We start from the raw sequence: 27,559 nt of genomic DNA, 5'->3' as shown, positions 1-27,559 counted from the left end.
TGCACATCCTAGCACTTTATTGGAAATCGGTTGTGTACACCAATGAGATCACATCAAAGTAAAAGCAGCATTTTCACACAATAATATCCCGATATCTGTACTATCTTCTTACATAATTTAATAAATCCCAAGATGCTCCTGATTTTGGTATTGAAGAGCTTGAGTGGTCCAGAAACAGCTCTACATAGATATAAATCATCACATCTAAAATAACCATCATTGTTTCAGTAGGTCCCAAAAGCCTGGGAACACCTCTTAAAATATAATTGCTGTAGGCTGGCTGCAGGGCTGGCGCGAGGGAGTGAAGGGGGCACACGTGGAGCTAATTACAGCAGGAGCTGGGCAGAGGGACACACACACACACACACACAAGGGGATGGGGGCCAGAGATCCCGAAAGCTGGGCAGGGAACTCAGTCACTCTGCATTTTCCAACACTGCTTGAGTGTCAACACTAACAGGTGTGAGACTCCAGTGCAGAAAGAAGCCCATCACCCCAACTCCCTTGGCAGTGCCCAAAGATGGCACAGCCTTCCTTCAGATTACACAAGGGCAGAGATTCTGGAATAGAGGAGGTTCTGGAGAGCTCTACCCATCACCTTCCAAACTGAGAAAACATGAAGGAACATGAAGGAATGGCACCTTAAAGAAAATAACTTTGAGCCATAGTGCTGCTGGCCCCTTGGAATGGGGACAGGGTGCTCTTGGCTTGGTTTGACCTGAGGGGCACTGGCAAAGTCTGCTCTGCCCCCAATATCTCCCTCACCACCTTTAACGCCATCATCAGCAATCAGGTTCTCTGGTTCTTCAAAGCTTCTCAGCACTCAGCATAACACCTTTATATCTGTGGCAGCTTTACTGCTCACAGACAGCTTTCACATCCACTAAGGCAGGTGGTTCTCACACCCCTATGAGGTAGGAAGGGCAGGGATCACCATCCCCATTTGAAAGATAAGGAACCTGGAACTCAGAGAGTTAGGTCCCTTGAACAAATTCACACAGCTGGCTCATGGCAGAATCAAAACCAGAACTCAGGTCCACGTCCCAAAGTCCCTCCTGCTGCTTTTCTGAAGACAGGAAGAGGCTGGGGACAGGATGCCTGTCATCATCCCTCACCCGGCCCTCTTGGGAGGCTCTCAAACAGCCCCACTGAGGATTGGATGAGTCCGCATGCGATAGATGATGACTGCAGTGGCTGGGCACAGCAACAACGAGGTCATGATGACAATGGTGGCCAGGATGATGAGGACAATAACCCAGATATCCAGGATGTGCTTGGGAAGCACGACTTCCATAGGGACTTGGCTGACTGCATCCATGTTGCTTCACCCTGCAACAGACAAGAAAGGAAGATCACTGTTGTGTACTCTCTCCCTGCCTCCCTGCTTAGAAGGAAATCCTCAGGAGTCAGAAGCCTGGGTCACTTACTGGATATATAAACTTTAAAGTTTCCTGATTAGTAATTACAATGGCTTCATTTACTGAGGGCTTCCTATTGCCAGACCTGTGCTAGACACTTTATGTCTATTAACACATTCAGTCCTTACTTGAACCACTGATCCTATAAGGCAGGGACTATAATTGTTGTTTTCTGTTTCTTGGCCTTTACCTTCCGTTACACCCATTTTACAGATGAGGACTCTAAAGTCTTAAAAGACAAGATGTCATTAATTTGACCAAGAACGTGAACCCAGATGGGTGGGACTCCAAAGCCTTCCTGCTTAACTATTAAGTTACCATACTACCAGTCTGTTCTCTCATCTGTAAAATGAGAGATGCACTGTTTTTGGTCCTATACCCCTTCTCCCATTCTCCCCTTTCTGGGGAGAACCTACCTATTCTGTGTGATTTAGTTGGGACACTGACCTGAGCACAGGGATGGATATGTGACCCAGAGTTGACCGTTATAAATCTCCATAACCACAAATCAGAGTTAGGAAAGTGACCAAGGCTAGGTCAACCAAAGTCTTCCCCACAGAGCTTTTATGCACAAGCTCTTGGGAAAGATGATCCTTTCTCCTGGGATTGCTAAATTGAAAGGATGTGAGTCTGGAGAAAATTGGCCTGAGGCTCTCTCTCCCAAAAGTGGTGAGCCTGTCCTAAAGCTGGAAAGACAGATGGAGCCTCAGTGACCTCATATGAGCACCTAAATCCAGCCAAGATTGATGCCATCTGCAACTCTAGACATCCCAGATATACAAGCCAATAATTCCCTGTTTTTGCTTAAGCGTTGTCCATTTGGTGTCTTTCATTCGCAGCTAAAAGAGTTCAGATGGATAAGGATGTAAATCAGCTGTTCCCAGTCGTTTTCAATTCACGGAATCCTTAGTGTCTTAGTCATTTTTTAATTGCACCCTAGGTCAAAATAAATACCGAGCAGTTCCATTTATTAAGTAGTTAGGCTCAAACAATTTATTTATTTATTCCTTTAAATTTGTATTTTTCCATAAGTTATTGGGGTACAGGTGGTATTTGGTTACAGAAGTTCTTTGGTGATGATTTGTGAGATGTTGGTGCACCCATCTCCCATGTATACACTGTACCATATTTGTAGTCTTTTATCTCTCACCCTCCTCTCACTCTTCCCGCCAAGTCACAAAGTCCATATTATCATTCTTATGCCTTTGCGTCCTCACAGCTTAGCTCACACATATCAGTGAGAACATATGATGTTTGGCTTTCCATTCCTGAGTTACATCACTTAGAATAATAGACTCTAACCTCATCCAGGTCACTGCAAATGCTGTTAATTCATTCCTTTTTATGGCTGCGTAGTATTCCATCCTACGTATATATCACAGTTTCTTTATCCACTTATTGATTGATGGGCATTTGGGTTTGTTCCATGATTTTGCAATTGTGAATTGTGCTGCTATAAACATGCGTGTGCAAGTATCTTTTTCGAATAATGACTTCTTTTTCTCTGTGTAGATACCCAGTAGTGGGACTGCTGGATCAAAAAGTAGTCCTACTTTTAGTTCTTTAAGAAATCTCCACACTGTTTTCTACAGTGGCTGTACTAGTTTACACTCCCACCAGCAGTGTAAAAGTGTTCCCTGTTCACTACATCCACACCAACATCTACTGTTTTCTGATTTTTTTATTATTATTATGGCCATTCTTGCAGAATTAAGGTGGTATCACACTGTGGTTTTGATTTGCATTTCCCTGATCATTAGTGATGTTGAGCATTTTTTCATATGTTTTTGAACATTTGTACATCTTTTGATAATTGTCTGTTCATGTCCTTAGCCCACTTTTTGATGGGATTGTTTGGTTTTTTCTTACTGATTTGTTTGAGTTCGTTGTAGATTCTGGATATTAGTCCTTTGTTAGAGGTATAGATTGTGAAGATTTCTCCACTCTGTGTGTCTGTTTACTCTGCTGACTGTTCCTTTTGCTGTGTAAAAGCTCTTTAGTTTAATTAGGTTCCAGCTATTTATCTTTGTTTTTTATTGTATTTGCTTGTGGGTTCTTGGTCATGAAATCCTTGCCTAAGCCAATGTCTAGAAGGGTTTTTCCAAAGTTATCTTCTAGAATTTTTATAGTTTCAGGTCACAGATTTAAGCCCTTAATCCATCTTGAGTTGATTTTTGTATGAGGTGAGAGATGAGGATCCAGTTTCATTCTCCTGCATGTGGCTAGCCAATTATCCCAGCACCATTTGCTGAAAAGGGTGTCATTTCTCTATTGTATGTTTTTGTTTGCTTTGTTGAAGAGCAGTTTGCTGTAAGTATTTGGGTTTACTTCCCGGTTCTCTATTCTGTTCCATTAGTCTATGTGCCTATTTTTATACCAGCACCATGCTATTTTGGTGACTATGGCCTTATAGTGTAGTTTGAAATCAGGTAGTGTGATGCCTCCAGATTTGTTCTTTTTGCTTAGTCTTGCTTTGGCTATGCAGGCTCTTTTTTGGTTCCATATGAATTTTGGAATTGTTTTTTCTAATTCTGTGAAGAATGATGGTGGTATTCTGATGGGGATTGCTTTGAATTTGTAGATTGCTTTTGGCAGTATGGGTTATTTTCACAATATTTATTCTACCCATCCATGAGCATGGGATGTGTTTCCATTTGTTTGTATCATCTATGATTTCTTTTTAGCAGTGTTTTGTACAAGAAAAACTACAAAACGCTGCTGAAAGACATCACAGACGACACAATCAAACAATTCAATACGTATTTATGGCCTAACAACTTAGTAGCTGTTTGAAAAAAAAAAATACACACAAATAGAAAAAAAAAGTTTTTATTTCATTCTTAACTAGTTACTAATGGAATATATGCACCTGCTGGATACTGTGTAACTTTTCAAACTTTGGAATAATATTGGACAATGCTATCCTCACTTATTATTCCATATTAATTTTTGCCCAGTACTTGCCATACCACGCAACCACCAAAAAATCAACTTCAGGCTGGGTGCATTGGCTCACACCTATAACCCCAACACTTTGGGAATCCAAGGTGGGAGGATTGCTTGAGCCTAGGAGTTCAAGACCAGCCTAAGCAACATAGTGAGACACCATCTCTACATTTTTTACCATCTCTACATTTTTTTAAAAATTAGATTGGCATGGTGGCTTGTACCTGTGGTCCCAGCTACTTGGGAGGCTGAGGTGGAAGGATTGCTTGAGCCCCGTAGGTCTAGGCTACAGTGAGCCATGATCACACCACTGTACTCCAGCCTGGGTGACAGAGCAAGACACCATCTCAAAAAAAATTTTTTTTAATCAACTTCATAAATGATAACATTAACAAAAGGAATGCAGTAAGATTAGTGTTAAACTGTGAACTATCTTAAGCTAGTCATTCGCAAAGGGTCTGAGAGATGTCAAATATCACTATTTTTGTCAAAAATCTTAAAAATCCTGCAGCGCTTCCCTCCTTCTAGTGAGTTCACTGGGGCTCCCAGGACACTTCAGTGCACAGCTTGGGAACCATTGATGTAATACATTCCCTGCCCAGAGGGCGCAAGGCTGGAATTATCTCCTGCAGTTCCTTTCAAATGTAAGATCGATAATTCTGTGATTCTAGGTTCCATGCAAAATTCCTAATTGCAATCCTACTTCCTATTCTTATCTAACCACTAACTTTTCCTTTCTAATGCCTTTGACTCCATGTCCACTGTTGCTACCCTAAGTAAGGTATTGATCACCATACCCCAAGGAGAGTACCCAAGAAATACATACAAGGACTTTACTTTCTGCATTATTTGTTAAGGCAATAGACACAGCAAGCATCCACTAACAGTAAAATAAAGAAGGGTATATCTATATAATGGGATGCCGTGCAGCAATTTTCATGTATTTATTCACTCACCCATTCATTCATTCATTTAACAAGTATATAGTGCTTACTCCACATCAATCATTGTTCCAAATGCATTACAAATATTAATTTACTTAATTAATACAGCTACTTTGAAAAACAGAATGGAGGTTCCTCAAATAACTTAAAATCGAGTCACTATATGATCTCAGTAATCTCACTTCTGGGCATATAATCAAAGGATTTGAAATCAGTATGTCAAAGGGATTTCTGCGCTCCCATGTTTATTTCAGCTTTATTCACAATTGCCAAGTTATGGAATAAACCTAAGTGTCTATCAACCATGAATGGATAGAGATAATGTGGCATATACTCAATGGAATACTATTTAGCCTTAGAAAAGAAGGAAATTAGTGCCATTTGCAACAACATAGATGAACATGAGGACATTATGCTACAGGATATAAGCCAGGCACAGAAAGACAAATACCTCAAGTTCTCACTTATATATGGAAGCTAAAAATATCAGACCCATAGAAGCAGAAAGCAAAGCCTCTGGTGGTAGATTTAAGAGGAATCTGATCTGTAGTGAGCTCCAAAAGTTTTAAGTGGAAAAAATAAAAATAAAGTGTAGAACAGTGTATATAGGATGATTCCTTTGGTTCAGATTTTATAGACTTAAGTAGGTAAATAGGTGAGGATATATATAGGAAAATTACTTTCTGAGTGTACTCTCAAGAAAGTGTTAATAGTGGTTACCTTTTCGGGAGCTGGACTAGGAATAAGAGGTTTTGCTTTTCATTCTTCATTCATAAAACATGATTTTATGCCATTTGAATTTTCTCAACATGAGCATTTATTACTTCTAATTTTTTATGCCAACTGGGTTAAGGGGACAAAGAGGCTTTTTTTGTTTTTGTCTTAATAATTCTCTGTCTTAAAAAGTAAAAACACATATATACAATTTTAAAATCAAATAAAATTAAGAGATGAGACTAGATCAGTAGTCACCAAATGCCATATACCATGGTAAGTGACCTTAAGACAGTATAAAAGAACACTGATTTCTGGGTCTTAATCCATATATACTGAATTAGACTCAAAGGGGATGAGGAGGACCCCTTTTTTCCCATTGTACAGGTGATTCCAACATGCAGTCAAATTTGGGAACCTCTGGACTCAACAAATCTTTAAGACCTCTAAGGCCTTTTCTGGAATTAAGATTTGGGAATTGATTTCCAGGTGCTCTGCAGCCAGGCTGGGCAGATCTGGGCAAGTTCCCAGATGAAGGAGAAGCCTCTGACAAAGCTCCCCAGGGCCATAGGATTATCTGCCAAGGCTTGCAGAGGAGACAGAAGCACAGGCTAGCCCTGTCTCAGCCTAGGAAATGGAGTAACTTTCTCCAAGGTCTAAGACACAGAAGCATGAGTCACAGGAGGTTGAAACTGTCAGAGGACCGGGGGTGGGATAAATCATTCTTTGCGGTCTCCTGACTACATCAACAGCTAGCTGCCTTAGACTAAAGGAACCCCACAACAGCCCTTTCCTGTAAACCCATTCACATCAAACAGTCTTCGTGACTTCAAATGCCAGGAATACATAATCACCCTGGCTGATTTTCATAAGCAAAGCCTGTCAGATACAGGAACTCAGGCTTCAGGGCTCATCCACAATCAAGAATCCTGGAACATTAAAGGCAGAACCAGTGCCATTTCACAGATGGTGAAACTGAGGTCCAGGGGGTCTTCCCTCTCCTGCCATCTTACTCCTTAAAGGAATAATCATTCAAATACATAGATCTGATCATGTCGCTGCCCCTAACTAAAACAAAACAGAACAAGTAGATGAATAAATGAAATTATTCTGTAACCTGTATCCTAGACTGTACCAATATTACTCTTTTGCAAATGAAATTGTCTTTCTGGCCGGGCGCGGTGGCTCACGCCTGTAATCCCAGCACTTTGGGAGGCCGAGGCGGGTGGATCACGAGGTCAGGAGATGGAGACCATCCTGTCTAACATGGTGAAACCCCGTCTCTACTAAAAATACAAAAAATTAGCCGGGTGTGGTGGCGGGCGCCTGTAGTCCCAGCTACTCGGAGGCTGAGGCAGGAGAATGGCGTGAACCCAGGAGGCGCAGCTTGCAGTGAGCCAAGATTGCACTGCTGCACTCCAGCCTGGGAGAGAGAGCAAGACTCCGTCTCAAAAAAAAAAAAAAAGAAATGGTCTTTCTAACCCCAATACCCAACAGCTAACATAAGGCTGCTCTAGTAGAGCCTGGAAAGTGGGGGGGCTGGCGGGGGAAGCATGCAGTCCTACCTACCCAGCAGGGCTGAATACATATCCTCAGAGACCCTAAGCACTAGAGATGAGGGTGCCCACTCCCTTCACATACGCAACTCAAACTAAAAACAGTACTACACCAGAACACACAAACTTTACATGTTATGAAATTAAAGTCATTTTTTTCTTCTAACTGAAAAAAATTGGAAGAAACGTTTCCTAGCTGTCTTTTGGCATGCCTGCTCAGTGCAGTGGGTTTATATCGGCAGGGCAGCAGCACTGTTCAGTGTCCCCTCGACTCCCTGGGCTCCTCAGAACACAGTTTGAAAGCCACAAGTTGCAGTGTTCTCCAAGGGCCCTTCCAGAGCTACTGTTCCAGGATTCTAAGGCTGGCCATAGATGTAGTCAGGTGTCAGAGGGGACAGGGAGCTCTATCTCCGTTTCACTCTTCTCCATACTCAAACATGTCCTTCACTGCGCTCTTCTTCCCCATGTAACACGGGTTCCAGTCGCTTCCACCTCTCCCTACTATGAAAGAAAAATCTTGTCTACCAAGTAAAAGCTAAGGAAACCATATGTTCAGCATCTTTAATTGCACACTAGAAATATTTGCTTGAGAAAAAGCAGGACTCTAAGCTTCTCCTAGGTGACTTCTATTTGACCTCTCTGGCATGAATGCGTAAAACCTTGTTTATTGGTATGTCTAACATAATAGTCATAGATTAATTTATCATTTGCCTCACAGATATATTGCTTGATATTTCTGATTAATGGTTCATGTGGGATATGGCCCAAACCATTTATGTCACAAATGTATGCCTATCACTGATAAGAATATGATGCTTTTATGACCATAGGAAGTAAAACATCAGTCAGGCCTAAACCCTCGTTATTTTGAACCAGCACACTTTATCTGCTATTTGCCTCCTGAACAAATAATAAACTTTGACATATGTTCAGTATAAGTTTGTTTAAGAAACTGCACTGAAACAACCCTGAGCTCACCAGCAGAAAAGCCACTAGTACCAAACATGCCATCCTATCAGGTCACAGGCCCTATACCACCAGCGCTGTGAACTGGACACACCATTGCTCCTCCTCAGTCCATAGTAGTTAAGTAACTTAGCCAATTTAATGGAAAAGTCAATAATCCCAAAATGACTATTTTGTATCCACTAACAAAACTGAATGTGGGGGGTGCGGGGGAATGTAGTTTCTACAAAAGAGGAAAAAAACTTTTTACTTTTTTTTTTTTTTTTTTTTGAGACAGAGTCTTGCTCAGTTGCCCAGGCTGGAGTGCAGTGGCGCAATCTCAGCTCAGTGCATCCTCTGTCTCCTGGGTTCAAGCAAACCCGTGCCTCACCCTCTTGAGTAGCTGGGACTACAGGCGTGCACCACCACGCCTGGCTAATTTTTGTATTTTTTGTAGAGATGAGGTTTTGCCATGTTGGCCAGTCTGGTCTCAAACTCCTGGCCTCAAGTGATCCACCCACCTCAGTCTCCCAAAGGATGAGCGACCGCACCTGGTCAAATTTTACTTTTCCAAAGGTAGAAAATTCATCCCCTCTATCAAATATTCCACTTGATCCAATTTAGGCAGGCAAGGGGAAGCCCTGCTGCCTGATTAGAAAACACCAAGTTTTACTTCTGGGACCACTTTTCTTAAGTAACGAAAAGTTCTTTTACAAAAGAAAGAATCCTTGTTCCAGCCAATCCCACCATTTGGCAAGTTTTCTAGTTATATAAAAATTATATAAATTTCATAAATTAAAATTTCCCACAAGTTTATAGTTTTAGGGTAACTGGATTCAAGGCAACAAGCCCGTGTTATCTACTTGCCAGACTCACTAGCAAGCAACTTTTTCCTCTCTGACAGGACAATATTGTTTTTGGTTTTGGTTCAGTGCTATCATGACAAGTAACTCAGTCCAGGATATTCATTCATTTATTCATATGTCAAGCACTTGGTATTTGCAAGGTACTCTCTCAGGACTTACTATTACTTACTCCTTATGACTCTGTGCTTCAAGAAGCACAGAGAAGTGCAATACCACTTCCCTTATTTCCTCAAACACAGGATCATACGAGCCAGCATTTGTTTAACAAATTGTATTTGTTTAAATTTGTAAAAACAAAAATTGTTTTATTTCCCAAATTTGGATTACTTGTATTTGCTTTAAAAATCCCATTCATTAACATATTAAAACTTCAAAAAAATCCTATGTGGGGATTTTACAGCTATGAAAACTAAAACTGAGAGAGGTTAGCCAGACATTGATCATAAAGCTAAGCGAACAGGATTCAAACTCAGGAATCCTGATTCGGCACTTACCACTACGCTACAGCTACCTTCAAAGAGTCCACACAGACCCAGTGTATAAGCACGGAGTATACCAGACCCACAGCTTTCTTCTAAGTCCAGGTCAAACACTGTTTCTAGCTGAAGGCCATTCCATATTTACAGAATTAAGAAGAGATATGCAATCTACAAAGATCAGGACTTCTGATTCTGGTAATGGTAAACTAGACAATTTGGACCAGTTCTTTTACTGAAGACAGCTAGAAAAGTGGGACCAAAAAAACCTGCTTGAAGGCACTAAGAGCCAACGAAATAATGAAGAATTTCCATTCTTCATTGCTTGAGAAAAAGCAGGACTCTAAGCTTCATGCAGGTTTTTGTGGTCCCACTTTTCTGGGAGAAGGCAAAAATCTAGGGAGGAGAGCCTGTCATTTTCCCCTACTGGAGAATGGAGACTAAGCAGTTCTGACAGACTCAGGAGACTAAGAGGACAAAAGCTGGAGTCCAAGACTGCCAAGAGAGGGAGAGTAAAACTTCTGCACTTTGAGCTTGGACCTTAAAAAGCACCCTTAGCGCTAAAGACGAACTGGAAGTACACCAGCCCTCCCAGAGACTACAACTCAGCTTTGCATTATCATAGCTCCTGAAATTAAATTAAGGAATCTCCAGGAGCTTGGCAGAGGCAAATATACATCCTCTCTGGAGGCAATAACATCATGATAGGTCTCAAATTATGTTTTGTTTACAAATATAAGGTCCAACATAACCAAAATTAATCAAGAATGAAAAGAGCGGTGAAACTCGCCATAATCAACACTGGGGAGCGAGGCCAGGTGGATCCACCGAGGTCGGGAGATCCGGACCATCCTGGCTAACCACGGTGAAACCCGTCTCTACTGAAAATAAAAAGTAGCGAGAGGCGTGGTGGTGGGCGCCCTGTAGTCCCAGCTTCGGGCTGAGGCAGGAGAATGCGTGAACCCAGGAGAAGCGGGCACGTGGTGAGATGGTGCCACTGCCTCCAACCACAGGCGGTAAAGTGAGACTCCGTCTCAAAAAGAATGAAAAGACAGGATGATACAAACAAAATAGTCAGAAACAACAGACAACAGGAAAAAAAGTCTACTGGGGCTCCAGGTATTGGAGTCATCAGACAGACACAGAGTTCAAATAACTTTGCTTACTATGTTCAAGGAGGAAAAAACTCCAAGTTTGAGAATTTTGATAGAGAATTTGAAATTATAAGAAAGAATAAACAGATATTTTTTTAAAGAATCGAATAGAGGTTACAAGTAGTGGCTCACACCTGTGATCCCAGCACTTTGGGAGGGAAAGGCAGGTGGATCACTTGAGCTCAGGAATTCAAGATTAGCCTAAGCAACATGGCAAAATCCCATCTCCACAAAAAAGTTTTAAAAATTAGCCGGGCATGGTGTGCACCTGTAGTCCCAGCTACTCAGGAGGCTGAGGTGGGAGGATCACTTGAGCCCAGGAGGCTAAGGCTGCAGTGAACCATGACTGGGCCACTGCACTCCAGTCTGGGTGACAGAGTGAGACCCTGTCTCAAAAAACAACAACAACAAAGAGAACCAAATAGAAATTCTAGAACTGAAAAAATATAATAGAAATTAAAAACTCAGTAGATGGGCTTAAAATTCAGTAGATTAGCCATAGTTAAAGAGAGAATTAGTAAACTGGAATCAGGGGAAAGATCAGGGGAAAATACTTAGAATGAAGTAGGGAGAAATGAAAGGATGGAAAATACGGAAAAAAATAGGTAAGAGAGATAGAGGAAACAGTGACAGGGTACAACATAAATATATTGGAGTATCAGAAGGAGAAAAGAGAGAATGAAGTAGAACAATATTGGAATAAATAATAACAGAATTTTCCAAAACTGATGAAAGACACCAATTTGCATACTAAAGAAGTCCCATGAACTCCTAGCAGAATACATAAATTGGAATCCATGATACAGTAAATCCAGATACAGTAAATCTGGCCAGGTACGGTGACTCATGCCTGTAATCCCAGCACTTTGGGAGGCTGAGGTGGGCGGACCATTTGAGGTCAGGAGTTTGAGACCAGCCTGGTCAACACGGTGAAACCCTGTCTCTACTAAAAATACAAAAATTAGTACATTGTGGCACACGTCTGTAGTCCCAGCTACTTGGGAAGCTGAGGCAGGAGAATCATTTCAACCCAGGAGGTGGGGGTTATAGTGTGCCAAGATGGCACCACTGCACTCCAGCCTGAGCAACAGAGTGAGACTCCATTAAAAAAAAAAAAAAAAAAATAGTAAATATGCTGAGACCCAAAGATAAAAGGGAAATAAGACAGAATATCTTTAAATGAGAAACAGATTGACAACCAACTTCTCCACAGAAACAATGTAATTTAAAAACAGCAGAATGATCTCTTCAAAGAGGTGAACAGAAATAACTGCCAAGAATAATGGTGCAATAAGACATTTTCAGGCTGGGTGCGGTGACTCACGCCTGTAATCCCAGCACTTTGAGAGGCCAAGGCAGGCGGATCATTTGAGGTCAAAAGTTCAAGACCAGTCTGGCCAACATGGTGAAACCCGTCTCTACTAAAAATACAAAAATTAGCCAGATGTCGTGGCACACGCCTGTAATCTCAGCTACTCGGGAGGCTGAGGCAGGAGAATCGCTTGAACCCGGGAGGCAGAGGTTGCAGTGAGCCAAGATCGCGCCACTGCACTCCAGCCTGGGCGACAACGCGAGACTCCACCTCAAAAAAAAAAAAAAAAAAAGACATTTTCAGAAAAAAAAAAATACAGAATTAAAGTATTCAAGAACAATAACAAACAAATTGTGGAAGAAATAAAATTTAAGTATTTTGATTTTCTTGTATTGCCTAAGAAAGGGCAGAAGAACCAAATCATATTAGACTTTGTTAAATCAAGGATGCATATTGTAATCTCTATGGTAGCCACTAAAAATATCAAAGAGTGCATAATTTCCAGGGGAAAACAGCAGAGGCGAAAAACAACAACAAATACTTACAATAGAGGGGACAAATAGAAAGCATAGAGAAAGATGGTAGATTTAAGCCCAAACTAAGAAGGACCATTAGGGTATATACAAATAAAAATAAAATATACACATACATATATATTTTTTAGAAGAGACACATGGGGCTTAGAAAGATTGAAAGTCAAAGGATACAAATGAAACACTGTGTAAGCATGAATCACCTACACTGGTAGCCCCATACTAGTATAAGGCCAAGTAGACTTTTAGGCAAAAAGTATTACTAGAGATACCAGAAAGGTAAAGTGATTTTCTATTTTTATGTACCTAATCTCAGAATTATAAGGAGAAATAGACGAGTCTACAATTATAGTGGGAGATTTCAAGACATCTCTCTCAGATACTGATAAAACAAAAAGCTTGTGGGGAAAGGCAGGATGAGCAGAATAGATGTTATCAACAAAGCCCAGAGTTGATGAGATACATGATGTGTTGTAAGCATATGGAGTCCTGGTGGCTTTGGCAAGAGGTTTAACCTCTTTGAGCTTTAGTTTCCTCATTTGTAAAACGGAAATAATAACTAATAATTGTAACCACTTCATAGGGACGCTCTGGAGGTTAAATGAGCTAATGCACATAAAGCACTTAGGACAACACCTGGTACACAGTAAGGGCTTCACAAAGTTAAGCTGAGCTAGTGAACCCAGCATTGTTCCTAAATCACAAGGTCAAGAGATCGAGACCATCCTGGCCACCATGGTGAAACCCTGTCTCTACTAAAAGTACAAAAATTAGCTGGGTGTGGTGGGGCATGCCTGTAGTCCCAGCTACTCGGGAAGCTGAGGCAGGAGAATTGCTTGAACCCGAAGGTTGCAGTTAGCCAAGATCGCACCACTGCACTCCAGCCTGGTGACAGAGTGAGACTCTGTCTCAAAAAAAAAAAAAAAAAAAAAAAGAGTTCAGAGTCTCTGCCATTAGTTAGGGTGTCGTGACTGCTTCGTGACTGATCTGGGACCAATGTAGGAAACCACAGTGAAAAAGTTTTTTTAAGTAAAAAAATTTTAAGTTGTCCCCAGCTTGAACCTCCCACCGGAAACTTACACCCTCCACATTTGAGCTGCAGCTAACAGTCAACTTTTGAGAGCTTGCCAATGGTTATCCAACAGGTTTTACTGCCAGAGAGTTCACTGAGGAAGAAGGCAATAAAAGGAGTGACTTCCTGCTGGCAGGCAAGCTTAATTATCTCAAAGTGGGAGACAAGGCAGATAGAGGCAGGCGGCTTCCTGCAGGTGTGGCCTTAGCCCAGCACTGCCAGCGCTCTGTGCAGACCATGCTGCTGCTGTTTTGTGTCCACCAGCCACGGTGGCCAGAGAGCAGACAGCTATAACCAGCTCCGAGTTACTGATGCTGGGGCGTCCAAAGATGCATAACTCTTCAAGTATTTTGCAGAATTTGAAAAGGCTGATGGTTCCCAGGGCACAGGACTAGAGGGTTTGCCAGCGTTGTCCACCTTATAGGACCCCTTCCAAAAAGGCTCCACCCTCAGAAGATGCTACTGAGGTTGTCAGGAAAGAATGGAACATTTAAGCCAGAGATGGCAATTCAGGTTCCTAGATGGAGCCACACTAGTCACTTTGTAGCCTGGGGAACCCTAACAACTGTGTCCTGGCGGCCGGTCCCACTTGAAGACCTTTGTGCTTGCTGCTTCTTCTCAGAATGCTCTTTTCCTCCCCTGTCCACTGCCTCAATGTCCATGACCTCAATCTAAATGTTACGTTTTAGTAAAGTTTTTCCAGACCCACTCCGTTAAACTACCACTCTTATCTTGTTTTATTTTCTGCAGACGCTTTTCACAATCTAAAATTAGCTTGTTTGTTGCTTGTTTGTTTTTATTGGCTTTTTCCCTATCAGGCTAAAGATTTGTTCATTTGGTCCCTCAAATGCAAGCACAAGGATAGCAGAGGCCTCAGCTCTTGTGTATTGCTGTGTCCTCAGCACCTATCACAGGGCCTGGCATATCATAAGTGCCAAAAAATATAAAATCAATGAAGAAATGAGTATGGGAAGACTATTTCAGATGTGAGCTCACTCGTGGAACCTAATTGACTGAAGAGGTCCAGAAAGAATCCTCATCCCTGCAAAAGTCCCAACGATCCTAAAAGTCAGAATCCTATCTCCAAAATAACATGACATCCTCTGATTTTATCATTTTCTGGGCTCTTTGTACATTCAGGTAGGATTATGGGGGCCTCTTTCTTTCCCAGCCCACCCTGTACATACCAGGCAGAAGAGAACTGGCCTTTCAGAATGAAGTCCTCTAGGGTTCCCACTTGTTGATTTGCTTGGACTGAGAAGTTCAAATTCGAGTTCTGACACCATGTGCTCAGGAGCTGGGCACTGAGGTGGGGAGGGGGTCAGGGGTGAGGGGAGCAGCGTTGTTGCCCAAGATGTGAATCTTTCTGTTCTCAGAAGAGGACAGGGAGGCTGATAAAAGCGGGGACAGGTTTCCCATGCCAAGTCCATTATGAGAAGGCCATACCAGCTTCACATTTACTCTTAGCAGTATTATTTCTCCTCCCATTGTGTAACAGCCTCAAACATTTACCAACCCAGCACAGTCATTTCACCAGGGACCTTTGGTCCAAATAAAGGGGCCAGACGAAGGAATGGACAGGACATACAACTACCAAAACTGTGAAATGAATCGAATAACAGGCTTTTCTCCACTGTCCCAAAGTCCCTAAGGAGCACTGTGTTCTCATTTCACCCCAACTGGCTCCTGTCTCTCCAAACTTCCTAACAGGCTACGGACCTGCCTGAGTTTCCATCTGCTCCTCTGTGGCTGCAAAAATGGAAAAACACCAGGATATTTCCAAGAGATCGGAACACAGCCAGAGCTGTGTAAGACCGCACGTACCATCTGACCCAGCCAATGACAGAGTCTTAGAAACCAACAGAGAGCTAGCAGAGGAGAAAGCCCAGGCCAAATCCCCAGCATCCTGTTTAAGGCACTACCATCCATCATTGCTATTTGCCAGTGACTAAGTGCCTGCTGTGTGTCAGGCTAACAAAGGAGACTGTCCATGAGAGGGGCTGGTAGGGTGCTCCGGGACAGAGCTGCAAGAGCACCGGGTGGTGGTAGTGCCTTGCCTCAATGTGTGAGCCTCAACAGGTCTCTCTCCCAAAGTGGGCCTCATGTGTATAGAAGGCAGAATAATGCCCACCACCACCACCAAAGACATCTATGTCCTGGTCCCCAGAATCTTGAATATGATCCTATATAGTGGGTCACTAGCAAGAAACATCCAATCAGCCAATCAGAGTGCAAATCAATAAAATCAGGAAGCTCTTTGTATACACAACGAAGCAATTTAAAGTATACGGTTTAGACGTGGAATCTGGCTTGCTGTTGTTTAATATGCTAGGCAATTATACTTCTGAGCAGTTCCCCTTCCTAACTACCTAACTCGAAGCCTTTACTGCTAGATGTCTCCATTATCTCTTGAGGCTCACCTTCTGCTTCCCTAGTAAGTTGGAAGGGTACTAGGTCTCCAGGGATCCACTAGAACAGTGACTATCAAATTCTCACTTCACTTCTCCCAGGTCACCCTGAAAGTAAGTGACAGAGGCAAGATCTGAAACTGGTTCCCCCCAATTCCAATGAAGTTCAGAGGATAGGCCCTGGAGCCAGGGTGCCTGCATTCAAATTACAGCTCTGCCACTTACTTTCTGTGTGATCATGGGTGAGTCACTCTCTCTGGACCTCAGTCTCCTCATCCACAAAATGGAGGTGATGACAGTCCCTCCCTAATAAGATTGTAGTAAAGCCTAAATGAGTTAATACAAGTAAAATGCTTAGAGTCATGCCTAGCTTATAGTAAGTACTCAGTAAATGGCAAGTATGATCATTATAACATCATTCCGCTTACTGGGCCAGTCAGGGTTGGGGAGGACAAGGCAGGGTGTGGCAATGCTAACATTTACTCCTATACTCCAATAAACTGTGTTTGTGAGTACCCGTGCCCATTTTTTATACCACTGTCACGCTCAACCAAGATATCCTCTTTCCTTGGAGGTATTTCCTCTGTTTGCATGTTTCAATCCATAGAGAAGAAACGGAGGCACAATGTTTAAAGGATTGGCATATGGCTGGGAAAGCATCTGAGGCTGTGACCGGCCGTTATTCCCTTGGTCTGTCACCCCCAAGGGCCTGGGATCTGACCTGACCACAGGTCCCCAGAGTCTCTCATTTGTTTGGCATCTCTAACACCTCACTGCAGCTCAGTGGTTCTCTGGCTGTTCTCTGGGACTCCCCAGATCTTTTGTGTCATGGAGCCACAGTTCTGAGGTTTGGAGAGGTCAGTTGTGGGAGACCTCATGAAGCATGACTTGTAACCCCCATAGCATGATTCACAGTCCCAGGACGGCTGGGAACAGGAGGGCCCGGTTGGAGCAGGAAAACACTTTTTGTTTTTTTCGGTTGTCACTGCAGAAGCACATGATGTCCTAAAGCTCAGCTGTGCTGCCTTGCGTGTGTCTAGATGGCTGCTGTGCGGCCTGCATAAACCAAAGAGCATGTTACGCTCAACCACAGACAAACAAACATCTGTTCCACTCCCGCGTCTTCATTTTACAGATGGGGAAGGCAAGGGCCAGAGAGGGGAAATGCCTCCATTAGGGTAACTGAGAGGGTCTCCTAACCTGCAGAGAACCGTTCTTTCCACTCCCACCTCCACCTCATTCAGGCATCCCCAATTCTTCCAAACTATGTGCCCACTGCAGTAGCAGCACGCATCATAGCAGATGTTCAAGGAATCTCTGATACTTGTGTGATTGTGCAGCCTTCACCACCACACCCTGGAGCTTTGAGGACCTTAGTATTCACTACAGACGAACTAGAGATTCCTCAGCCCCCAGGTGCAGCAGGATTCCAGCTGGTCCAGAAGAAACAAGTGCAGCTGCATGAGTAAGAGCCCAGCCTAGCCCTCAATCAGAATAACAGCCCCTGAGGTTTGTTTCAATTGGGGGGGGGGGTATCCCTTTCATCCTTTCACTCAGTACCTATGTATGGAGCACTTACTGTTAGCCAGGCCCTATGCCAAGAGCTGAGGATGCCTCAAAGATGACGATGGACAGGCAGTCCCTACCCTCAAGAAACTGGCATGGGGGAGAGTAGGGAGCAAAAGAACCGGCAGCTGGAACAACTACGTCCTCAGGAAAGGGAGAGATAATCAGCAGGAGGAAGCCTGAAGAAAGGCTTCTCTCCAAGAGACTTTGCTCACGTCCTTTCTCGCTTGCTTTCTGCACGCAAAAAATGTTTTCCTCGTTTCACTGATGGAAAAACAAGGATGGTGAAGCAGCTAGTGATAGAACCAGGGCTGGAACTCGCCACTCCCGACTCCAAACTCCTGGCGCCTTCCACACGGGGCCTCGAGAAAAGGGGGACAGATAAGTGCAAAGACCGAAACCCAGCACAGCGCCCAAGCAGGTGCGCAGGCCCGGGCGCTGAATCCTGACGCTGGGCCTGGAGAGCCAGGAGGTGGCAGTCCGCCCGAGGAGGAGGCTTCCCGAGAAGGCAAGGGCAGGGGACCCAGAGAGAAGCCAGTCTCCGAGTGGGGCTGGGGCTCGCCCACCCAAGCTCCGCCTCCCCCAGGCCCAAAATTCTGTGCACGAGTGGGCTCGAACTTAGGGGCTGACAGCGGGAGAAAAAGGAGGAGGGGGTAAGGGCAAGAAATACAAAAGTGATGAAAAGGGAGAATGGGGGAGGAGAGAACGGACTTAAGAAGAACGTTGGGAGCCCTGGGAAAGGGGCCGCACTAGAGGTAGGTCGCAAGTCCGAAGAGCTCCGCTCTGCCAGAGTCCCCACAAACAACCCCCCGGTGGCTCCACTCACTCCAGATGGCGGCGAGTCTGCGGAAAGTTCCTGGGGCAGGGATGGCTCGGTGCTTCTCAGGGTCCCCAGGACTGCATGGGATCTGGCGGATGGAAGCGACCCCCAGGCCAGGAACCTCAGCCCCAGGCAGCGCCCGGAACGTGCCCCGGCTGCCCCGGGAGGCGGGAGCGCGCAAGAGCGTCCGGGACGCGCGACTGGCTCTGGAATGCGCGGCCGCTGGGGACCGCCCCCGGAACGCCCCGGCCCGGGGCCACGGCAACTCCGGCTCAGCTCCTCCTCCAGCGTCCCCTGCGGGCTGTGCACCGGGAAAAAGGAACCTGCGAGAGAAAGGAGAGACCAGGGCGTCTCGATCTCCCCTCCTACCTTGCCACACACTCCCCGCGTAGCCTCGGACAAGTCACTTGGCTTCTCGGGGGTCTCCGCTCTCTGGATTGTAAACGGAGAGGGTTGGCCTAAAATGTGTCCTCCAGGACCTTTCCAGCTATAGTCTAGACATAGGAAAGAAAGTCTAGTTGGACGGAGGAGCCGGGACTCAGATCCTGCTTTGCAGTGTCCGAAGTGTAGGGTCCTTCGAAGGCTTTGCCTCTCTGTTTCATTCTCTGTAAAGTGGAAAGGTAACACCTGTCTCCCAGCCCTGTTGTGAGAATTGGTTTAGAGGACCAGTGTGAAGCTGGTTGGTTCTCTGCCATAACATTACTTTGAGCGTCCTGTTTATTTTGTGATAACAATGAAATAGCCCAATCCAAGGTGATCAAGAGCCCATTAGAATCCAGCATCTGAGAGGCTTCCCACGCCACTGTGGGTGGCCCAGCTTCCATGCAGGACAATGCCAATTCTGCAATCTTCTGCCCCCTCCATGTCATCCGCAGAGTGAGAGGGGACTCCCGTCCCATCTTGGTACCCACACTTTTTAATTCACAGTAGTTTTCTTTAATCTTACTCTTCTGAAAAAGGGAGCACAAGCCTTGACTATCAGTGAGACTTTGAGCAGTCTTGGAGCCCAGTAGTGTTTTGGAGGGTTTGGAAAGAGCCATACTGCCTTCCCCAGGCCTAAATTTGATATGGTGTGGGCCCCAAACTTAGAACTTACTCCTTGCTGTTCCCTCTGATTCAGGGATGAGGTCAGCAGAAATGACCTCTAAATCATCATTATCAGATGCTAGTTTCTTAAGTGAAGGACAGTGAGGATGAAGGGGATTCACAGGAGAAATGATTTGACAAAAACCCTAAGGGCTGTCCCAACAACATGTTTTATTCAAAAGAGATAGTGTGGGAACCTAAAAACAAGGAAAACCCAATTCTGAATAGTTATAATACAAAACTCTCATTTAATAGTAAAAAAAGAGTTGAAGGAGGACAATCTTTTTTTTTCTTTCTGCCCGCAGAGGAGTCTCGCTCTGTCACCCAGGCTAGAGTGCAGTGGCACGATCTCAGCTCACTGCAACAGGAGGACAATCTTAATACAACATTTTCCCTGGTTAGTGAAGGGGATGAGAGTTCCCTTGGGTGGACAACTGGTAACTCCATGTACCCTGCTGTGAACATTGGCTACCGTCTGGGACAAGGCAGAAGCTCAGGACTGGAGCCAGCTGAGGCCTAGTCTCACTTTCCATTTAGCAGTTTATTAGTATCTCTTTAATATCGACTTGCCCTGGGACCCTAAAAGCAAGCCAGAAATAAAGTTTGAATCCCCACAGGAGCATACCATGTTAAGTCTGCTGCCTCAGCTGGACTGATTTTGCTAAGAGAGCACTGAAGGGAAGAATAATGGATGCTGTGCTGGATGTATGAGGAAGTGAAATAGCCAATTTCAACAAGCTTTTGTTACAGCAAAAGCCAGAAAACAACTCACAACTTCTTTGGCCCTCTGTTACAACCACTCCAAAGAGAAAACCATCAGGACCTGAAAGAAATAAGTAATACTCTGTTAGAGAGCCCCTGATACTGGGGGGGAACTTGTACATTAGAAGTTGTAGTCTAATGACATTGGCTGCCATCAAAACATGGCCTTGGCCGGGGTGGTGGCTCATGCCTGTAATCTCAGTACTTTGGGAGGCTGAGGCGGGTGGATCACCTGAGGTCAGCAGTTCGAGACCAGCCTGGCCAACATGGTGAAACCCTGTATCTAATAAAAATACAATAATTAGCCAGGTGTGGTGGTGGGCCCCTGTAATCCCAGCTACTGGAGAGGCTGAGGCAGGAGAATCGCTTGAACCCTGGAAGCAGAGGCGGCAGTGAGCCGAATTGCCCCACTGCACTCCAGCCTGGGCAACAGAGTGAGATTCTGTCTCCAGGAAAAAAAAAAAAAAAAACACTGCCTTTTGAGGCCCCCATTAGGATGCAATCCATAGCAAATACCCTCTCTAGGAATTATATCTACACAAGACTTTTTCTTTTCATTTTTGACTTGTACAGATGTATTTATTTTGTTGTGGGGAATAATATGATCTATTGTATTAGAAATCAGAAAACCAAAATTTTGAGTCTGACACCCAGTAGCCCACCCAAGCTCCACAAAATAATAAAATGAGACCTATTCCTCACATCTGGTACAATTATGATGAGTAAAGATTTTATTCATGTACAGCAGACCCCTGAATAACATCCTTCTGTTATAACGTTGATGAGGAAAAAAAATTGTTTCCCTGCTAATTGTGTGGAGTTTGCATGTCCTCCTCATGTCTTCGTGGATTTTCCCCAGGTACCCCGGTCGGTTTCCTCCCACGTCCCGCAGATGTGCATGTTAGGAAAACTGGTGTGTAGCCCCAGCGTGAATGACTGTGGGTGTGTGTGAGTGTGCTCTGCGATGGGATGGCACCCTGTCCAGGACTGGTTACTGCCTTGAGCCCTGAACTGCCGGGATAGGCTCTGGCCACCCGAACTCTAAACTGGATTAAGCGGGTAAATAATTCTCTTCCTTGTTTTTACTAATCTTTACTAAACATATGTATGACTCACAATTATTTCAGTGTTCAATATTGAAAGTGTTTTAGTCTTCATTTAGAAGTTTGGTGGTATTTTTGTTATCAGAAATATGCTGTAGGAACTTAACTCTTCTTTCTGTCCATTTGTCTATGGTAAAATTGATTTCCTTATATATAATTTCACTTAAAATCAAAGTGTCCAAGCCTATTGAGGAGGCTGAGTGAGGACTTACTGTATTCCTTCATTCAAAGTTATTTATTGAATATCTCCTACATGTTCTAGGCACTAAGGAAGACAAATTATCTTTATTTATTGTGCTTACATCTACTGGGAAAATATTCACAAAAAATAAGTAGGCAAATAAATAAGCAAGATGATACCAGTTTGTGAAACCATGAAGAACATAAAGCCAGATGATGAGAGAGTGATGGAGAGTGTTTTATCGTGGAGATTGTAGCTAATCTGAATTTCCTAAATAGTTTATATCATTAATGATTATGTTACTCTGTAATACATCAACTTAAACATAATTTCCAAGGTCTTTAATTAACTGAGAATTTAGATTGATACTAAATCAAGTAAACTGGTGAATAATCTTTGCTGCTTGGATAAGTTCTAAGAAAGATAGAATACAAAAACATTGGTCACCAAGCATGGTATTGTACACCATTTGCACACCTTTGCCTCTTATTTTTATATGTTTGAGAGTTGATAAACCTTTGGAATATATTAATGTACATGTTTTATTTTACCACTTAAAGAAATGCAAAAGGGGTCAGCACCGTGGCTCACGCCTGTAATCCCAGCACTTTGGGAGGCTGAGGCCAGCAGATCATTTGAAGCCAGGAGTTCAAGACCAGCAGGGCCAACATAGTGAAACACTGACTCTATTTAAAAATACAAAAAATTAGTCGGGAGTGGTGAAGTGAAATCATGAATGTGAAAGAGCACGTGCCTAGTAAATATTACCTATTTGAATAGATAGTATATATGCATGGCATGATCATATATCAGACTTTTCCCTAGGCCCTAGAGTAGAGCCTTCACACTACGTACAATTCTTTCCTTCCTGAATTTTCACTAAAGTGAAACACTGCATGTCCAAAACTAAAGGGAAAATTTAAAACAATGTAATCCAAATTCTCCCTTTTACAGATGCAGAAACTGAGGCTCAGGGAGACTGAGTGACTTGCCAAGGCCACCAACTGACAATTGTTAGAGCCAGGCTATGAACCCAGGACAGCTTGACTACTGAGCCTAAACTCTTTGCCACTCTGCACTAATAATTTTGAGTGGGTTCTGGTTTTATCAAAGTCCTCCCTAAGTTCAAATTTCTGGTTACAATATTTTCCTTTCAATCACCTGCACCTACGTGCAGAATAAGCACTCTACTAGTTGAATGAATGAATAAATGAATGATAGGATGACAAGAGGTCAACCTAGACTTCTCTTTCCAGTTCTGAAATTGTGCCGAAGGCAAAGTTGTATGGTTGAAAAACTATTGTATTAACTCACAGAGTTCTCCAGAGAAACAGAACCAAGTGTGTGTGTGTGTGTGTGTGTGTGTGTGTGTGTGTGTGTGTAGAGAGAGAGAGAGAGACGGAGAGAACAAGAAAGAGAGATTGATTCTTAAGGAAGTGGCTTACATGATTGTAAAGGCTAGCAAGTCTAAAATCTGCAGGGTAGCCCAGCAGGTTAGAAACCTAGGGAAGACTTGATGTTGCCTCCTGAGTCAGAAAGCAGTTTGCTGGCAGAATTCCCTCTTCCTAGGGAAGGTCTATCTTTTTCTTAAGGCTTTCAATTGATTGGATGAGGTCCACCGACATTATGGAGGATAATCTGCTTTGCTCAAAGTTCACTGATTTGTGTTTTAAGAGGCAAGGTCTTGCTCTGTTACCCAGGCTTGAGTGCAGTGGCACAATCATAGATCACTGCAGCCAAAAACAGAATAGAATTGTAAGACAATAGGATGTTTAGTCTAGAGATGGGAGGACTCATATAGGCAGTGCGGAATCAGAGCAAACCTCTGAAGTATGCCTGGGGCAGAGGGAGCCGACCTAGAATCAGAGAGTGTCAGCTGAGGAGAAGCAAATCTCAGCTCACTCAAAGAAAGAATTTTTTAAAGAGCTGTCTGAAAATGGACAGAATAGGCCTTCTTGGGATGTCATGCGTTCCCTAACACGAGAGGCATGGGAGCAGAGAGATATCGCAGAAGGTTTTCATTGAGAGAGTGGAAGACTGGGTGATGGGGGCATGGAGTGTGTCACTGGCACAAGGTAAAGGTACTAAACTGGCACTAAACAGTACTAAACCATGACTTCTAGTCCTGGCTGTGTCACTAGTTTGCTATGTGATCCTGAGGAAGTCCCTTCTCCTTTCTCTATCTTCAGGTTCCAGAAGTGAAAAGAAGATAGTTGAGTTAAATGTTCTCTGAAGTCACTTGCACCTCCAAAATTTTTTAAAACTAAGGCTCAAGGATCTTAAGATTACTACAGTTTTTAATTAAAAGCATACCTGTGTGGGGGTGATCTATTTTGTTTCACTGATGAATCTGTGCTGGCTCCGACATTAGATCCTCATTTACAGGCCCATAAACAGCTCGGGTCTTCCCAAAAGTCAGGCAATAAGCACCAGGACTCCTGATATTACTAGTCTCCCTCTCTTTCCCTTTCTTCCTGAAAAAATTTCCAAAGTTCTTTCAAAATGCCTTCTTACTCTTTGGGGGAAGCTCCACTTGCTTGCTAACTCAAAAGAAATAACTTTCTAGCCTCAAAATAAGAGGCAGGAATTTTTATTTTAATTTGTATTATGGCTGAAAGACTTCATTGAATTAATGACAAGAAAGGATGGTGAAATGATGAAATTTCTCGAACATGTGGAATTTGAGATAAAACAAAGTGCTAAGCAGACAGGGAGAAGGAAGAGGAAATGGAAGCGTTCCGTTTTATAGCTTTGAAGTGGAGTGATAGTCATATGGTCTCATTAGTGTGGTTATAATTATTTGAATCAATTCTCATGGCTTAATTCCAAAGTGTTCAATTATTACACAGTCATGTAGCTAGAGATAATAGAATGTCTATTACCAGAAGATATCTCTGTTCAGTCAGTCTAATTTTTGAAGTAAACTTTGGTCTTAAATATTTATACGCATTTGCCTATATTTTTCAAAAAAGAGTATTTACTTGAATGAAACACTTATTTAGCACTTATTGTATAGCAAAGATTTTATATGCATTATATTACTTAGTCCTTAAAACAGTTCTAGGGTGAAAATGTTATCAATCCCTATTTTACACATCAGAAAACAGAAGCCCAAAGAGGATATGTTAACTTTTCTAAGATTACCCAACAGCAAGTAAAAGAACTGATTCTAAATATCTTGCATCTTATTGAGTTAGGGCCTCTCTGTGCCTCTTTTTCTGCTCATTGAGTAATTCCAATTCCTGACCTAGGTAAGGCACAGTGAAATGCACAGGCACAATCAGAATTGCAATGCACACCGCATAATGCACAAGCAGAATCAGACAATTAGCTACATGGTTACAAGAGAGGGTAGAGTAATTGTGAGAATAAAAGGGAAAAATTATTGTTTTGAAACCTATACAGTGCATCTATATTTAAGAGTATTAATAAGTTTTACTTATTAACTTTAAGCATGCACTTAAGTTTCATTTTTGCTTCCAGATTCACCCTCTGCACAGTTCTCCATCCTGCCTTGTGAATGGGAGGTTCATCTGAATGTATCCCATCAGTGGGCCTGGTAGCAGACACTGCCAATCCCTGCACAAATCTCTTAGGCCTTCTCTACCTCAACGTTTCACAGACTTCCAGTTGCTAGTATCTGTATCTTTGTGTCTGAGGGCTTTTCCCAGAAACACAGAAGGTTGGTCTGTCAGTCCAAAAGTATCCAGGAATTAACCCTTTTCTCCAGGAGCAGCCCTCAACCAAGACTTTAGGGGTATAAATACCCCAACTCCCTCATCCGTTGGTGAAATAATTCTGAGAGGTGTGTTTACATTGTTTCCAGAGTTTCTCTGTGGGACTAGGCTCCAGTCACCCACTATGATAGCTGGCATAATAACACAATGATAACAGCTGTCTTCTCTTCTTTATTTCACTTCCTCAATTCCCTACTGGTGTACCCTGAACCTCTGAACCTCTCAAATAAATGACTTGCACTTAAACCCTTATCCCACAATCTGCTTCTGAGGGAAATTAAGATAGATTTCCTTGATGTCTAGCTTTCTGGTGGGCTCATCTAAGAGGGAAGCACCAGCAGGAGCTGAGGTGTTTTGCATTCTACCCCCACCTCCACCCCAGGGGCTGCAAGGCTGGCTCTGTGGCCCAATTCCTGTCAGCGGACCCTCTTCACACAGCTCTGTCTGTCTCCAGAGTACAGTAACTGCTCCCACCCTTGCCTCTTCAGGCCTCAGGCCATAAACAGCACCCACCTTTACTAACCCTGTGAACTGCAGTATTCCTTCCTTTTCATTGCTCTCCACCCCACCCACAATTTCACAAATAGTTTAATTTCTATATTAACCTTTTATATGTTAAACTTTTTAGAAATTAAAAGTTTAATTTCTATATTAAACTTCCTTCAGATTATCCATTTTAGCCCACCATCTGTTTCCTGTTGGTACTGTGACTGATTCAGCTGGTTTGATGATTTCTGGGTTTGACCTCAGAGAAGACAGTTGGTTATGGGGACATGTGGGGAGGGCATGAGGCCATGACTAGGACAGTGGAGCGGGCAGAGATGGAAAGAGAAGTATACAGTGTGGCAGAGGTTAACTGTTATGGTGGTGGTAAGGAAAGAACAAAGTATCCCTACACTTAGCAGCTTAAAATAAACATTTATTATCTTACAGTTTCTGAGGGTCAGAGTCCAGGAGTTGCTAACCTGGGTGGTTCTAGCTCAGGGTCTCTCACAGGTTTGCAGTCAGGCTGTCATCTGGGTCTGTAATCATCTCCATACTCAAGTGGAGCTGGAGAATCCACCTCTGAGCTCACTCGCTGGTTGCTGGCAGGCCTCAGTCCTCACCAGCTGTGGGCCAGAGGCTTCAGTTTCCTGCCACACAGGCCATGCTATGGGGTTGCTCACAAAATGGAAGCTTGCTTCTCCCAAACAAATGATACAAGAGAAAGGGTGTGTGTGTGTGTGTGTGTGTGTGTGTGTCAGACAGAGAGAACTCCAGCAAGAGAGGGTCCAACACAGAAGACACAGTCTTTTATAATCTAGTCTCGGAAGTGTCATCCCATCACTTCTGTCATATGCTGTTGGTCACACAGACCAACCCTGGTAGACAAGGGTAGAAACACCAGAGGGAAGTAGCCGCTGATGGCCAACTTGGAGGCTCACTTCCACCAGTGCTCAAGAGTAACAAAATATCCCATTAAATTTCCCTGTGACGACAGGAAGGCTCTCAGATGAGACAGCTGAAAGTCTAAAAGAACTTCCCAGGAATAAATTGTAAGAGGGGCAACACTGGAAATTCCAATTGTTCAAAACAATTTTTTTAAGAAGCCAACTTAGTGCTGCTCAGAAGTAAAGCTGGAAAGCCCGTGTAACTTTAGACAAATGAATTCCTCTCTCCAAACCTGTTTTCTCACTTGTTAATGAGGGGATTGGGCCATACTCCATGGCCTAATAACCAATACTTACATAGCACTGATAGCACTGACAGCACTGACAGTGTGCTGCCCTCTACCCACTTTACTTATATTAACGCATTTTACCTTCACAGCAAGGGGAGAAGCTACTGTGGAGAGCCTTTGGTCCCATTCCAAACAGGCTGGGCTCTCCCACACCAGCGTTACCTCAGCGTGAGCTGGAACACTGAAGATCTGATTAATGTGTTTAGCAACTGACCGACTGGCTGTTTCTCTGGCCTCTTG

The 27,559-nt window shown here is 43.4% G+C and overlaps 1 protein-coding gene across 4 annotated transcripts; it reads right to left on the bottom strand.

The window, feature by feature from the left end:
- On the bottom strand, window positions 1–27,461 carry SMIM3 (small integral membrane protein 3). 4 transcript variants are annotated; one of them, XM_031666547.1, is made up of 4 exons: window positions 27,401–27,461; window positions 20,589–20,639; window positions 18,737–19,053; window positions 1–1,329 (listed from the first exon to the last, which is right to left on the bottom strand). In XM_031666547.1, the coding sequence occupies exons 1-4, from the start codon at window positions 27,444–27,446 to the stop codon at window positions 1,216–1,218; spliced, it is 528 nt and encodes a 175-aa protein (XP_031522407.1). In that variant the 5' UTR covers window positions 27,447–27,461; the 3' UTR covers window positions 1–1,215. The 4 variants fall into 4 exon arrangements, with proteins under 4 accessions (XP_031522407.1, XP_031522406.1, XP_009207679.1 ...); XM_031666546.1 differs by lacking the exon at window positions 27,401–27,461 and having other exon boundaries at window positions 20,589–20,756; XM_009209415.4 differs by lacking the exons at window positions 20,589–20,639; window positions 27,401–27,461 and having other exon boundaries at window positions 18,737–19,741.
- Between the last annotated feature and the right edge of the window lie 98 nt (window positions 27,462–27,559).

Source organism: Papio anubis, chromosome 5, assembly GCF_008728515.1.
Source record: "Papio anubis isolate 15944 chromosome 5, Panubis1.0, whole genome shotgun sequence".
NCBI lineage: Eukaryota > Metazoa > Chordata > Mammalia > Primates > Cercopithecidae > Papio > Papio anubis.
This window is presented reverse-complemented; position numbering and strand designations above follow the sequence as displayed.